The sequence below is a fragment of the Camelus dromedarius genome, chromosome 12 (assembly GCF_036321535.1).
Source record: "Camelus dromedarius isolate mCamDro1 chromosome 12, mCamDro1.pat, whole genome shotgun sequence".
NCBI classification, from domain to species: Eukaryota; Metazoa; Chordata; class Mammalia; order Artiodactyla; family Camelidae; genus Camelus; species Camelus dromedarius.
In genome coordinates, this window is record NC_087447.1 from 8065783 (window position 1) to 8082354 (window position 16572).

At 43.4% G+C, this 16572-nt stretch overlaps 1 protein-coding gene across 3 annotated transcripts in view; it reads left to right on the plus strand.

The window, feature by feature from the left end:
- Positions 1–958: 958 nt before the first annotated feature.
- The window catches only part of PLAAT3 (phospholipase A and acyltransferase 3), a 30168-nt gene continuing 14554 nt past the window's right edge, over positions 959–16572 (plus strand). Inside the window, exons 1-3 of one of the 3 annotated variants that reach the window (XM_064492229.1) lie at positions 959–1016; positions 1745–1810; positions 15614–15716. In XM_064492229.1, the coding sequence (XP_064348299.1) occupies positions 1796–1810; positions 15614–15716 (118 nt within the window). In that variant the 5' untranslated portion in view covers positions 959–1016; positions 1745–1795. Of the gene's footprint in view, positions 1017–1084; positions 1263–1371; positions 1515–1744; positions 1811–15613; positions 15717–16572 lie in introns of those variants that run through there. The other 2 variants (XM_064492227.1, XM_064492228.1) reach the window with 2 other exon arrangements.

A 16572-nucleotide genomic window follows, 5' to 3' on the forward strand; every position in this document is an offset into this window, starting at 1 on the left:
GGCAATTATAAGTGATTTTGCTATGAACATTGCCATACCTGTGTCTTTATTGAATTAATGTTTTGTTTTGTCTTTTTTTTGGATATATATCCAGGTGTGGAATTGCTGGGTCATATAGTAATTCTATTTTTAGTTTTTTGAGGAGCCTCCCTACTGTTTTCCACAGTGACTGCACCAGTTTACATTCCCACTAGCAGTGTATGAGGTCCCTTTTCTCCACATCCTTGCCAACACTTACTAGTTCTGTTCTTTTTGATGATAGCCATTCTGATGGGGGTGAGGTGGTGTCTCACTGTGGTTTTGCTTTGCATTTCTCTGATGATTAGCAATGCTGAGCATCTTTTCATGTGCTTGTTGGGCCCACTGTAGCTTTTTTTTTTTCTTGAGTGGCATATTTGTTGTTTTACTGTTAATTCGACACATCTGAACCAAAGCATTCACAACACTTGATATACTTTGAAGAGAATCATATACTATAGTCTTAGACATAACCACAGAACAAGCAGAAGAATTAAAGCTACATAAGACCTTAAAATATATTCACAATGTGTGTCATTTCAATATTCATTCATTTACAAATTGGCGTATATACTGTTAATTTTCTTTTTCTTTCATTGTTTTATTCAGGCAGGATTCATGCAAGAAAAGGCAACTTAGTTTTTGTGTGTGAGCTTTATTTTTTGCTACATTGGTTAATATAAAAAGTATGAATTAAATGTTTTCTTATCTCCTGCATCCAGGGGTGAAGCCATGAAATTCTCAGATAGTAATCCAGAACAACAGATTCTATTCTTAGAAACAAAGTGAAAAGGGACCAAATTGCCAGTGTGTTTGTGATCTTAAAGGACATCTAGTGGACTTTTAGGTTTCCTAATAAGGACAGTACTGCATTTTGACGAGGTTAGTTAACTTGAGTGGAGGAGACAGACAAACTGACTACACTCCAGTGTGATGTGTATACACGATCTTAAATACTGAGCGCGCTGCAGGACCGGTGTAGACTGGCAGTGGAGGAGGTGGACCTGAGCTGGGTTCGGGGGCGACTCGGGGCAGAGGAGGGTTTGAAGGGAACAGGGGGCATCCTGGCCTGTGTGTCCTAGAGGCTGGAGCAGGCTGTCCCTGTTGCCCGGGACAGGGAGCTCTGGGAGACTCTAATTAGTCACATGGGGAGGGGCCGGGCGACCTCACGCTGGTCTGAACTCTGCGGCCATTTAACCGGTTCCCTTTGCCGTGGAGGTCGCGCTGCCTCCCAAGTCCACAAGGTGGGTGGAGCGGTATTTTTCGGGACTTAAGGAAGGCTTGGGGTGGCTCTCCGGGTCCCCGAGGCTGCGTGGGGGATGGGGAAGCTTGGTGAGGCGGGAGACAAGAAGTTAGGCAGCAGCTGCAAGCAGCGTCGCCTTCAGGGGCCCGGGAGGCAGGGCGGGGCGCGCGGGCGGCTCGGCTGGCTTTCTGGGGCGCCCAGGCGACACCGATCGCTCTCCCCGGCGCTGCGCCGCCCGCCTCTCCGGTGTCGGGTGAGCCTCCCTGCCCCCTTCAAGGGATTCATCCTTTCGAGGCCCAGTGCAGGGATAGGGAGAGGGGCGGAGGAACTCGCAGGGAGTGAGGCAGTTGTTCCCTGAGGGGTCGGAGACCAATCGCGCTCGGTCTGCCCACCAGCAGCCAGTGACCCTGGGGTCTTGGGGACGCTGTTTCCCGTTAATGACATAGCGAATCCCTGCTCCCCCTGCTTCACGCATCTCCGCAGCTGATAAAGCCAACTCCTGCCTGAAATTGAGGATCGACGTCACCCAAGAAGATGCGCGCGCTCATTGTAAGTGTGGGGCTGTCGTGGGCTAGGGGTGGGGACCGTGTTTCAGTAGGCACTCGCTCCGGAGCCCGAGTTATCACTTCAGAGAGAGGATCCTTGAGGATGTAGGGGCCACCCCTTGGTCAGCCGCTGGGCATCAGGTGTCAGATGTGGGTCAGCTGGAGCCCTTTGGCGTTGTCTCAGTATCAGTACTTGTGTGGGCAGGTTTGGAGGCCACCCTTCCTGAAACAGGCCCACGGGAGGGCAGGACCTACAGGAACAGGGAGGCAGCAAGGGGAGACTCGCTCCTCCAAGACCCTGTGCTGCCTTCCAGAGTCAGACCAACACCTTCATGGGCTGCACTGGTCTGACCGCAGGTGCCTTTTCTGGTCTCAGCTGAGGTACCTCCTGACCAGCCCTGCCAGCAACTTTCCAGCTCCCACTTTTCCTATTTCTAACCTGTGATGTGGTTCAGAAATCAGAAAGGGGCTTAGTCAATGTGCCCTTTCAACCCAGCAGGACCCGCTGCAAAGAGGTTCTGAGCCCTTGCTTTTGAGGTTGACCCACCTGGGATTGTGTTCCTGCTGAGCCAATAGCTGTTGTAGTTTGATCAAATTTCAGATCCATTCTGCTCCCCAGAGTGAGGGTCATATGACTTAATACTTACGAAGTGTGCAGAACAGTGCTTCATACACATATTAAGTGCTCAGCTGTAACTCATTATTATTATTATTTCTGTATTATTATTATCTCAATTCATGTAAAGGGCTTCACACAGTGCCTGGCATTAGGGTGTTCTTGGCATATTTGATGCCTGGATATGTCATTTAAACATATCCTTCTCTTTTATCTAACAGCAATATTTTCAGTAATAATCATGCAATGAATTGTAACAATGGCCAGAAAAGAAAGTAAGTTTCTTCTACTAAGCCTTGTACATGAAATTATGCCAGTGAAAAAGTAAAAAAATGAAAAAAAAGTCAATGTTAAAATAAACAGAAAAAGAGAAAATAGTCATGGATTTATATTTTTTAATTGCATTAATGTATTTTGGAAGAAAACTTATTCTTACATATATATAGGTTGGTCACAGTAATGAATAATAAAAAAATTACAGTTTTTGTTTTGGAATTTAACTTCTGAAGTTGTCCTTGACTTTGGAAAAATTCATCTTCTTTGCATGTTCATTTTCAACATTCAGTCAAGCTGGATCTGTCAGTCCATGTTTGCTCACAATTGATTGAAGAATACCTTTTATTAATTTTAACTTCAAAAGCTTCTCTCATATGAAACAACAGATATACAAATAGAAAAAGCCTTAACCATTAGGATAAGTTTGTCAGAAACCCATAAAAATCCCTTTTCATAATAAATTCCTGGAAATGCAATAGTGCCTATGTCTTTAGAAAAAAAAAACACTGGTTTTTTAAATGACTCCACATTTGAAACATTTTCATTAAAACATCTTCGCCAGAAAATTCATCATAACTTTTTATCTCATTTGACAAAATGCTTTCAAGTTTTTCTTCTGCAAAAATCAGAGAAAGTGACTGATTGATGGTGAACTTTGACATTTACTTAATCCATTGCTTTGGAATGAGAGTCTAGTTCTTGGTGAAGCTGATCCAGACTTTTCAACCGTTTTCTTTTGGTTTCTTCTGGCCCTGGGCGAGCAGACTCTCTTCTGTTTAAACACAGGAAAATGTAGGACCACAGGGGTTGGTGGCCCAAGCCCTGTGGAAAGTGAACTTGAACCATTCTGGGCCGTTCAGAACTTACTGTTGGAACAGACACATGTAGCTGAGTCTGTGTGTGATGGAGGTTGACCATATCACTGAGTGTTCTCTGATTAAGCTTCCAGGTAGAAGACTAAGTTTATCAAAGAATGAGAAATGAAAATGTGCTAATTTAAAGCTCACTTATATATTATTATTATTGTTGTTGTTGTTGTTGTTGTTGGTATATATATATTAATTGAAGTATAGTCAGTTTACAATGTTGTATCAATTTCTGGTGTACAGCATAATGCTTCAGTCATACATGAACATACATATATATTCATTTTCATATTCTTTTTCACCATAAGTTACTACAAGATATTGAATATAGTTCCCTGTGCTATACAGTATAAACTTGTTGTTTATCTCACTTATATATTATTAAATCTCAACACTAACTGCATCTGTTAGAACTTAGACGGATACCACTAATATTGTTTAAAAGTGTTGGCACATGGTGATGAGAACAGCAGACTGACTTTTGATGTCTTATTATTGTTTTAAAATTCTCTGCGGCAACTCCCCCCTATTTGCCTGCACCCAGGGTATTCAGCCCCCACACCCCTACTCTGGGTGTGCCAATGCTTGGCACTCTGGGCTTGACAAATGTTAGCTGTTGTTAAGGCAGCTCCCCGAACTCCCTGGGATGGAGAGGAAACTGATGGGCCTGCTCTGATCTCTGATTCTAGAGGACTTAAGGACTCCTTAAGGACTCCTTTAGGACCCTCTAAGTTGGCCGGATGTTTTGACAGATCTCTGTGGGGCTGGTTAAGGTGAAAGGACGGGGGAGGAGAAACGGATGGTTCAGGCGGGGCAGGGGTTCAGCCGCACTGTGGAGAGGCCCCAGGCTGGGCGGGGCTGGGGAAGGAAGCAGTGCGCTGGTCGAGGCTGCAAATTTCTGCTGAGAATGTTGCATGCACCGAGCTGGCTGCTCAGTCTGCGGGCTGGGCGTGGAAACCGACCGCTACTTCCCAGGGGTTCAGCTCAACAATCACAGTCACTGGAAAAGCAGGGCGGTGGCCGTGTGGGCAGCGACACTCTCCTGGGACCTCGGGAGGGGACGAGGAGGCATTGAGGAGGTGGAGACGTTGAGGGATGTGTAGGAATTTGCCAATGAAGAGCCAAGGGAATTTGAGGCCAAGAGTACAGTGCTCTAAAGGCAGATCTCACCATGTGGGTCGTTATCAGATGTCAGTACCTTTGTGAATTCCTGGGTGTAGTGTCCTGGCCTTTGGATTCAGGCAGACCTGGAGCATAATCCCAGCACTGCTTCTCGGGCAGTTCTGAGAACTCAGGCAAGTTACTGACTTGGAGCTGTTTTCTGGTTGGTAAAAATGGGGCTGGTGTAAGGATTCCAGATAACTGGGGAAAACCCCGAGGAGTGCTTGGTGACGGAGGTTGGGGTGGGGGTTCCCAGATGAGTTCAGGGGGAGTCCTGGCTCACATGGGGTGAGGTTCAGCATGGAGAACAGATATGGGGCTGGGAGGTCAAGAGCCTGAGAGGGCGGATGAGTTTTGACTCCTTTTTTCAGGATACTCATGATCTTTGGGCCCCTGGGACTGGACCTGGTGCCCACTGAAGCTGTCCCTGTCCCACTCCCACAGGCTGACAAGGGAAGAGGTGATGTGTCAGCCCAACCTCTCCTCTGCCTTCTTGCTGGGCCTGAGGCTGGGGAGTCTGGCCAGTCTGGCCTCCCAGTCATGCTCCCTGCACCCGCCCTGCCTGGGGCATGGGGTCTCAGCTCTCTCATAGGCGTAAGTGATTTTAAGCTTTCACGCCCATCATCTCATTTGTTCCTCACAAAGGCCCTTCTGGATGGGTCTTGACAGCCCTCTTTTACCAGAGAAGCTGAGAGAGGTTAAGTGATTCCTGAAGGTCACACAGCAATATAGCAGAGAGGGCTTCAGACTCAGGTGGACTGGGCTCTGCTTCCGGAAACGCAGCCTCTGACAGTGGGCTCCTTAGAGGGTTTCTTTTCTTCCTAAAACCTTCACACCAAAATTCTCAACTCTGCTGGGAAAACCCCTTCTGAGCGCTCACCCTGGACTTCAGGTTTTGTTTTTGTTTGTTTTTTTAACCACAAGCTTCTAGATGTTTTCTCCAGAATATCAGAACCGAAGCGGGTAAGGTGAGGGATTTCCACATTTACCACAGCATATAATTTTGGGACAAAGAGAACTTGCTCTCAGGCTGGGTTTTACCACCTCCACGGTGTCTTCCAGCTGGTCCTGGAGCTGTCTGTGACATTTCCAAATCAAAAATAATAAAAACAAAGAGGGGAGGGGAGGGCTTAGCGGTAGAGTGCACGGTAGAGCGCATGCCTAGTATGCACAAGGTCCTGGGTAAAATCCCCAGTACCTTCATTAAAACAAATAAAATAAACCGAAGTACCTACCCCTACAAAAATGAAACAAACCCCACAAAAACCAAAGAACAGTGCTAGCAAAAACTGCATTTACAGAACACTACCCATGTGATTTGCTGAGTGGTAGGTATTAACTTATCTGAGCCTCAGGACAACGTGGTGAATCAGGTACTATAATTATCCTCATTTTAGAGCTGAGGAAACAGGCTGGAAGAAGAGGGGTCACTTGCCCAAGGCTACCCAGTAGCAGAGCCCGAATTCGAATCCAGGCTGTCTGGCTCTGGAGCCCCTAGGCTCTCATCCACATCTTGTTTCTGAAAACTCAGTCCATCCTGATTGAAACACCGAGCAGTCATGCTCATGAGACTCCTTTGTGTATTTTCTGTACGTCTGAAATATTTCATTAAAAAGAATAAAATTGCAAACCTCTGATGATGAGGCCAAGCGAGGCTGAGCGTGGGTGGATTGGAATACTTCCCTAGTGGCCTTGAATTAGAGAAAAACATTCTTTCGTTTTTTGTTTCAACCCTGGGGTTGAAAAATTCTTCTGAATGTGACTTTACTTTCTCCTGTGGTCCCGTCCGGGGCCCACAGCTGAGGATCTCGCCCCAGATCAGAGTTGCAGGAGTGGTGGCTTATCACGCAGGGGCAGATAGCCAACTCTGCTGGCCGGCTGGGCTGTGTCCTTTCTCCCTGTGGTGGGGGACGAGGCTGGGGTTCAAGTTCCTGCTTTGCTACTTCCAGGCTGACCCTGGGTAAGTGACCTCATCCCCCAGCCTCAGTTTCTCCACCTGCAAAATGAGGTGTGACTGCCTCTCTCTGCCTAACTCTCTCCCCGCTCATACCTCCTCTCTTGTGGTTCTCACTCTGGGCTGCACAGTAGAATCACCTGGAAGCTTTAAAAAAAAAAAAAAAAGCCAAGCCTGGAGTCCACCCCGGGGTTCCTGCTCCTAGCACAACCCCAAGAGCACCCAGAGATGCCTCCACCCTGTGCTTTTTCTTCTGTTGCCCTGCGTCCCTGTTTACCTGTCTCCACCTATCCCCCTTCCGGCCACTGCCTCCCTGCCACCTTCACTGATTTCGGTAGAGTGTGACAGTTAAGAGCGAAGGGTCTGGGTTTGAATTCTGTCTCCACGACATACACGTTCCCTCTCATCTTTCAAGACTTCAACAAAAATCTCCAGTGCCGCCTTTCCTAGTCTCATCGCCAGTCCCTCTCCTCCCTAGATGACTTATTTACTAAGGCTTTAAAAAAAAATCCTGTCTCTCTCCCTGATACTGAACAAAAGCTCCATGAAGGCAGAGATCTTTGCTTTGTTCATAGACACAGCCCAGGTGCCTGGGGGCGGTGCCTGGGGTCAGCTCTGTATGCTTCTGTTGAGTGAATGAGCAAATGAATGAGTTCCTTGACCCTCCTAGGCAGAGGTGGGCATTCCCAAGGTGAAGAGATGCTCAAAGTGTGTCGTTGACCACTTACACCACTTCTCTGGGGGCATTTGTAAAGGGCTGCACGCGTGCGCATGCCTCCTGTAATTTGTGCACAGGCTCAAGTCAGAGAACCACAGCTGGGTTCAAGTGTGGAGTCAAGAACCCAGTGAGTTTTAGAACACAGAGTCAGAGCATGTCGCATGCTTAACTGCTGCTGTCATCGGCCTGAACTCCCTCAGTGTTTTGCCTGTGCCTCTCGCAGAAAGAACACTGATCACTTACATTTAGAAGAGCTTAAAGGTACTACACAGGTGGAATGAATAGGTGGACATTATTTGTGATAAAGAAAATACAGTAGCAGAATAGCAGAGTCTAGGTGGTGGGTATACAGATGTTTACTTAAAAATGCTTTCAATTTTGAATGTTTGAAAATTCAAACTGTATGTTTGAAAAACTGTCATAATAAAGTGTTGGCAAGCACATGTTATAAACTTAAAAGTGTTCATTGTAGAAAAGCTGGAAAATGCAGAAAAATAGAAGGAAGCAAAATAATCACAATAACCACCCATAATTCTAGCACCTGGAGGGAATCTCTGTTAGGATGTTGGTGTATAGCTTGCTAGTCTTTTGCTGTGTGTATTCATTTTGTTACATAATAGCAGTTGTATGGATTGCCCCAGATTGAACACACTGATGTTTGTCAAGCCTTACTTTGTTTTTTTTTTGTTTTCGGATTCTCAAACAAATATATGTGTATTTAAAACATTTTGGAAAACTAGAAAAGAATTAAAGAGAGAATTAATACCCCAAATTCCACCACCGAGTAATAAACACTGTTTACGTTTTGATATATTTCCAGTTTTTTAATGCATTGATTTTATTTTTTGAACAAAGCTTAGACAATATACTGTTTTGTGTGATACAAACTACTATATATAAAATAGATAAACAACAAGTTCCTGCTGTAGAGTATAGGAAACTATATTCAATCTCTTGTAATAAACTCTAATGGAAAAGAATCTGAAAAAGAATATATGTATACTCAGTTATAACCGAATCACTTTGCTATACACCAGAAACTAATACAACATCGTAAATCAACTGTACTTCAACACAAAAAAGCACTGTTTTGTGTAAAGCTTTTTAAAAAAATATTTTATTTATTTAATTTATTTTTTGTTTGTTTTGTTTTTTGTTTGTTTCAGGGGGAGGTAATTAGGTTTATTTATCTACTTTTTTTTTTTTTTTTTTGGTGGATGTACTGGGGATTGAACCCAGGACCTCATGCATGCTAAGCAGGCACTCTACCACTGAGCTATACCCTCCCCTACTGTGTAAAGCTCTTTTTTCTTTTTTGTAACTTTAAAAAAATTTGAATTATAGTTGATTGTAAATCTTTTTTATTAAACATTATATTATGGACATTTCTTGTCCTTAAGTACTCTTTTAAAATATAATTTTTGTTTTTTTAATCTCTATTTTATTTATTTCCTCCCTGATCTTTATTATTTCCTTCTAAAATAAAACTTTTAAAACACAACTGTATAGTTTATAAGTACATAAATATGGCAAGATTTAACTAATTCCTTTATGTAGGATATTTAGGTGTCAAATGTTTTGCCATTAGATGTGACTTTGTGATGGACATCTTTAGTAGGCATTTCAGATGATTTCCTTAAGATCTATAAATAGAAATTGAGTCAATGGATATGAATATTTTTAAGGTTAGTGATACAAGTTGCCAAATTGTCTTTCAGAAAAGTAGTACTGATTTATATTCCCATCTGCAGTGAATGAGAGGGTCTTTACCCACATCTTTTCCTATACTTAGTATTTTAATTTTTCCCCAAAACCCTTTTTAAGTTACACTTATTTGATTACTGGTTAGATAGAATATGTTTTCTTGTATTAGTGGTAATATGTATTTCTGCTTTTAAAATTATTTATTATAACCATGTCCATTTTTTTCTATTTTGGTGTTTAAATCTTTTTATTGATTCGTAAAAATTCTTTATATATTAAAGTTGTCATTTTCTTCCAGTTGGTCATGGTAGTTTGTGGCGTTTTTTCCAATGCACAGAATGTTCTGGTCTAGCTCTTTTTGTTATAAGTAACAAGTAGCCCACTTAAGCTAGCTCAAGTAAAGAAGGTTTGGTCTAAGGACACATGTTGGGAGGTAAGGGAATTCTCTTGAAAATTTAAGTACAGGAGCTGTAATAAGGTTAGGCCTCCCAGGGGCTGGAGCTGGGAGGCAGTTCAGGGTCACAGCAGCTCTAGGCACTCAGCAGCTGGAGTTCGTGCATCTCTGTTCCTGTGAGCCATCCTTCTTGTGACTAGGCTGGCTGTTTTTGATGTGCCCGCTTTCTTCTCTGTCAACAGGGGTTTTCTACTTGGTCAGAATGGATGTTCTCTCTTCTCACCATTGGTTTGGTCTGTGATTCACTGAGGTCTCTCTTGCCTCGTCTGTGTCATGACTTTTCAGTATTAGCTCCTACTGCCAAAAAGCTTTTTTTTTTTTTTTCCCCCGTTACTTGGTTCAGATTTTTGAGAGAGAGAGAGAGAGAATTTGATTGGCCAAACTCTATTTACTTTGGAGGATCATAGGATGCTGACCTGCTTGGGGCCCAAGCCCAACTGGCAAATGCGGGGATGCAGTGGTCACATGGTGTAAAAATGGCTGCCTGGGCGCTGGTATTGTAGGTGGTCATTTTCTCTTAAAAGGGAGTATGAACATAACAGGCAATGACAGAAATTTTTAATCATAAGAATTTTAACATTTTTTTCAATTGTAAAAACTTTTAGTCTTTGACTTTTATCTTTAGAATGTCTTTCTCTATTCCAAGACCTGATACATATCCATCTATGTTATTTTAAATTTTATTTTATGGCTTTATGTGTTACATTTAAGTGTTACTGATTTTTAAGCATCATTAACATGGTAATATTTATAGGCTCCAGGTGGGAGATGGTTTCAAGAGGTTTTGGGGACAGATAATGTCCACTTTTTGCAATTAAAAGAAAACTGCAAGCTTATCAATATGAAGGATTTCTTTCCCATCTCAAAATCTTTTAAAAGTAATTTACATTGGTTAAAAAAACCAATAAAATAATGTAGTATAAAATGTAAAATCTCTGAATCCCAACCCCCAGTGTATATAATATACAACAGTTTGGTGTATTCTCCTTAGCTCATTCATAGTGTATAATGCATCGTACACTAATGTTTTTTAAGCAAAAATGGGATAATAATGGGTTCCAACTTACTTTTTCCTATTATTTCTATGTCTGCTCACGTAAATCCATCCTGTTCTCTCTATTGGCTGTACATAGTACAAATATAAGATTATTTATGTAATTGGTCCCTATTAATGTTTTTTAGGTTGTTTTGCCATTATGAATTTCGGAGGCCAGATATTGTTCCCCAGTTTGCTTGCTAAGGAAAATGGCTGTTACACAGCTCTTTGTAGCTCTGCTTTTGTGGAGAGGATAAAGACTTTTTGTTCTGAAATCCCGTGGGTGCAGAGTCCCAGCTTTGCCATTGTGGTAGCCTGTGTGATGTAGGAGAGCCCTGGTTACTGTGCTCTGGAGAGTTTCTGGCTTCCTGCTGGCCCACCTCGTTCCTGGGTGATAAACCACTTGGCAACAAGATACACTCAGATTTCTGGGACTGAGGAGCAAGCTGAGTGAGGGAGAGTTCACTGTTGATCCTTTCATAACAAGAGTTTGGCAATTTTTTTCTGCAAGTGGCCAGAGATAACTTTACTATCTCTGGTCTCTGTTGTAATGACCCAACCCTAGCCCTGTGGAGAGAAACTAGCCTCAGCCACAATGTCAATGATGGGTATGGCTTTGTGCCAATAACACTTAATAGATACTGATGTTTGAATTTCATATAATTTCACGTATCACAAAATATTCTTTGTTTGACTATTCCCCAGCCATTACAGAATATAAAAATCATTCTGTGTTTGCATACAAAAATAAACAGAGTTACAAATTTGGCCCACGGACTGTAGTTCTCATACTTCTAATTTGAAAACATGATTTCTTGAGTTCTTAATTTTGATTCAGCTGAGTTGGCCCTATGTATCATTAAGTAGTTATTTCTCTAGTTCAAGTGTAGTGATAGAGTTTGAATTATTCATATCCTTGGTTCATGGCACCCTGTCCTCACTGGCCCCTGCAAGACCTCTTGTCTTCTGGGTTTTAAAATTTTTTTTATTTAAAAAGTTTATTTTATTTTTTTTTAAATTTCTCTTTTATCATCAACCCTTACTCCATCTTTCCAATGGCTAGCATCCTCATATAATTAATATTTGTGCTTTAGTTTCTAAATTTAATGTGTGTTCTTTAGATTCTTTTCTTGTTGCTTTTTTTATTATTGTTGTCTGTTTATTTTTTTAAATCACTCTGGGTGATTTTTTTTTTTAATGAAGGTACTGGGGATTGAACCCAGGACCTCGTGCATGCTAAGCATGCATTCTACCACTGAGCTATTTCCCTCCCCCTTCTTGTTGCTTTTTTAAAGTTATATTTTCTGGTATGGTTCTTATAAGATATGTATTACTGGTTTGTGTGTGGGTATCGTTAATTTATATAAGTGGTATTTTGCAAAGTTCATCCTCAGTTTTCCACTCAGCACTGTGTCTAAAAGATTATCCGTGTGGTCATGTGAACATTGATTCCTTGCTTCTAACTAGTGCACAGGGCTCTGTGGGCAACTCCGCCACCTTCCACTTCACTTTTTAAAAGAAATTTCCTTGAGCGGTGTCATGCTTTAAGCTAGTGCATATTTGGAAATGTGTGTCTTTTGCCCTTACAAGGGACAGGCAATATGATTCAGTATTAAAAAATTACAGCTTTTTTGCTTTCAAATTATAGATAACCTTAAAAAATTTTTTTCTATTTTCTATTTTACAGAGGTACATACAGACTGAACCCAGGACCTTGTGCATGCTAAGCAGGCACCCTACCCCTGAGCTATCCCTTCCCTCTGTAGATATCCATTTTTTAAAAAAAATTTTAAAAATTTATGTATAAAAAAAACCCTGGTGTTTAAAAAATTAAGGTCTAATTTACCCCTTTTAGTGTTCAGTTCTCTGAATTTTGATACACACATACAATTGTATAACCATCATCACCATCAAATACAGGGCAGTACAGGAAGTGTAATTGCCCTGAAATTCCCTCATGCTCCTTTGGGGTCAACCCCTCTCCTCACTCCCAGCCCCTGACAATCACTGATCACTTTGCTGTCCTATAGCGATGTCTATTCCGGAATGACATATAAATGGAGTCATACAGTACCTAGCTTTTTGGTATGGCTTCTTTAACTTTGCATCAGTATTATAAAGTTGAGTTTCTCTGTCGATAATTTTGTTGACATCTTATTACTGATGTTCAAACTGTCTCCTTTTCTAATCGGTATCTTCCCTGAGGGCTGGGTCTCTGCCTTCCCTTTATGTCCTTGCTTACTCATTGAAATCCTCAGTTAAATTCCCCTTTGCGGAGCCTTGAAGACCCCTAACTCACACCAAACAATTAGTATATATTTTTTCTTTTATTTGAGAAAACAAATGGGATTCATAATTTATGACCATTGTCCGTTGTTCTGAAATAGGTTCTCAGTAATGTCTGGGTGCTTTCTTTTGGGAAGATAAATTATAATTACTGAAATAAGACAACATGGTTTATCTGTAAAATTCCTGTGAAAAGAGTGTTTTCCTGCCACAGGGGATGTTTGTTTGCAGTTTTAATGTTTCTGTAAATAGAAATGAACTGCCATCGACCCTGCTTCATAGCCATTGCAGGGCTGTGATCGGCTAGTCCCACTGCCCGTCATTTTTATCCCAGGGGAGGCCATACACGGGGGAGTCCATGCTCCCTTTGTTACCGGAGATTAGGTTCTTGTCTCACTCAGAAAAGAATTCAAGAGCGAGCCATAGTAAAGTGAAAGTAAATTTACTTAGGGAGAGCCACACTCCTTAGACAGAATGTAGAGCCTCAGAAGGCAAGAGAAGCCACCGAGGTGTGGGAGTGGTTAGCTTTTATGCACTGGGTAATTTCATATGCTAACAAGTGGGAGGCTATTCCAACTGTTTGGGGAAGAGGTGGGGATTTCTAGGAAATGGGCCCAGCCTAATTTTGTCCTTTTCAGGTCAGCCTGGGTACTGTCACGGTGTCTGTGGGTGTGTCATTTAGCATGTTGATGTGTTACAGTGAGCCTATAATGAGGCTTAAGGTCTACTGGAAGTTGAATCTTCTGCAATCTTTGGCCAAGTTGCCTCTAACCAGTGTATGTCCTATCCTCAATTGCTGTGTCATTCTTTTAATGGTTATTCCCTGCCCTGTTCCCTCCTGTCTCACCTCTTCATCTTTGATAGAATCTCTCTGTCAGGCTGACAGAGTTTGGCGGTGGGATGTGGGCAGATCCCTATGAGTCTGTCCCCTAAGAGCAGGTGGGCCAGAGCCCTGGCCCCACCTCTTCACTGTACTGAAGGGTGAGCAGCAAAGGACAGAGGGACTCGAACAACCTCTGATGGGCTCTATCGATAGGTGCTTTAAAGTGGTTTAAGGTTGGCTTGGATGAAAGATGCTCATCACCTCTGATTCTGGTCCAAGTTGGAGTGCCCCTTCAACCTGCAGCATTGGGACCTTATTACATTGAATGAAAGTAATCTTGAACCGCCCCTGACTTTTCTCAAGCTCTGGCCATTCTTCCCGAACAGAGTGGGGCTCTGAGGAGCCTGAGAGCATCCTTCGTACCTTCCCCTGCACATACCCACGTACCGTCACTTCCACACAGGCTCGCTGTGTTATTATTTATATATATATATATAGTCTTTGTCTCAGGTTCCTGCCACAGCATTCCTAAAATCTGAGTAATTTCCTGAGTGGTAGAGGTGAGAGGAATGTCTTTTGTTATTCAGAATAAGCCTTTCCCAACCACATTGGAGTTTATACTAATAAATTGATGGGGGCTCAGAGCCAAAGGAACCAACCAGGTGACCAGAGGGCTGGAGGTTGCCTCAATCACCAATGGCCAATGATTTAATCAGTCATGGCCTATGTAAGAAAGCCTCCATAAAACCCCTAACCCGGGTGTTGGTGAACACTCAGAGGTGCTGGAGAGGGGTGCGCCTGGAAGGGACATGGGAGCTCCGAGTCCCTCCCCCCGTGGCTTGCCCTCTTCGTTTCTTCCATTTGGCTGTTCCTGAGTTGTTTCTTTCTTTTATAATAAACTGGTCATCTAACAAGTAAAATGTTTCCCTGAATTCTATGAGCCATTCCAGCAAACTAAGAAAGGAAGGGGTTGTGGGAATCCCCAATTTATAGCTGGTTGGCAGACACAGATAACCTGAAACTTACAATTGATGTCTGTAGTGTTTGGGGGGGGTGTCAGTCCTGTGGGGTCTGCACCAACTCCCGGCAGTTGGTGTCAGAACTGAGTTAAATTGTGGGACACCCAGTCAGTGCCCACCGAGGACTGAATTGCTTAGTGTGGAAACCTCACACATCCAGGATCCAAGTGTTGGTGTGAACCCAGAGTAGAGTTTTCCCTCACTTGTCTCACACTCATACACACACACACACACACACACACATCCTTGGGATGAGCAGCCTGGCAGTCTGATACCAGTTCTCTGCCAGACAGCCTCCTGATTTGACAGCCTCTGGCAGGGTCCCCAGGTGGGCAGCTTCAGTCAAATAGCCTGTGGTGTCTGCCTGACAGCGAATGTGACGCTCAAGACACTGGGTCTGGGACTCAGGCAGCCTAGTGTCCTGGCCATGTCACTCATGGGCTGTGTGGCTTTGTGAAAATTCTTTTGCATCTCTGAGTCTTGATTTCCTCATTTATAACATGGGGTTCACAGCAGTATCCACCATATAGGGTGGTGGTGTGAATTTATTGAGCTATACCTGTCAAACACGTAGCACAGTGCTTGGCTCAGAGTAAGCGTTCAATAAATAATATTCCTAGAAAAAGTAACAGTGAGGCAGAGGCCCCAGCTAGTGAAGAAGCGTTTTAGGTTCGCACTTTGCCAATTACTACGACAGGTGGACAGACTCATCCCTGAAGGTCTGGGACCTGGGCTTGTGAAGTCGGATTGCCGTTGGATGGGCTGGGCAAGGCTCAGGAATCCGTCTAGATGAGCTGAGAGCTGGAGGCTGCTGAGCTGCACCCTGCTAGCCGAGCCCTGCCCCTGGTTCCAGGTCTCTTACCACCTCTAACAGCCCTGTTCTCCATTTTGCAGCCAGAGCCCCAGCTTGGAGACCTGATTGAGATTTTCCGCCCTTTCTACAGACACTGGGCCATCTACGTTGGCAATGGATATGTGGTCCACCTGGCCCCCCCAAGTAAGGGTGCCTGGGTCCTCTGCTGTGCTGGGGCTGAGAGGAGAGGGAGATGGGGGAGCTGTGGGTGACAGGGGACTCCAAAGTTCTTCTCACTCCCCAACTGGTGGTTGGTTCCTGAGTGCTACAAGAAGACAGCTGGGTGTCGGGTGATGGTTTTCAAACTCTGCTCCTTAGAACCCAGGGGTTTGCAGAGAAACTAAGGCGAGCTTCCAAGAAGGCAGGTCTGCTTTTGTGTATTTTATATGTTATGACTTTGTATAAAACACTTTCAATCCTTAAGCATAAAACTCCTGGGAAGAGCACAGGTGTTTGGGCTGCAGACCTGGCTGTGAATTCAGTTTCACTCTCCAGCCTTGGTTTCCTTATCTGCAAACTGAGGCTAAGAACACTTGACTTGGAGAATTGTGAGAATTCCTCACCCCTTTTCTCAAACTTTTTACTTAAACTGAGATATAATAACACTAATAAAGTGCGCCATATAGTCAAGTGTAAAGTCAGTGGATTAAAAAAAAATGTATCCATCCACGTGACAATGACCCCTAAAAGGCTCCCCGCTCCTGTGCCTCTTCCATGTCGTCTCTCCCACCCCAGAGGCAGCCACTTTTCTAGGTTCTCTCACTGCAGGTTAGTTCTGCCTGCCCTAGAACTTCAGGGAAGAGGACTCACACAGCCTGTGCTCTTTGGTGTCCGGCTCTTTCACTGGGCCTGTGAGAGTCGTCTGTGTTGTGAGTAGCAGTAATTCTTTTTCATTGTGGTGTATCTTCTGTTCTGTGGATACACCTCAGTTTGCTATCCATTCTTCCGCTGATGGACACCCAGATGGCTTCTAGTTGTGGGTTGCTCTGAGTGCCATCCA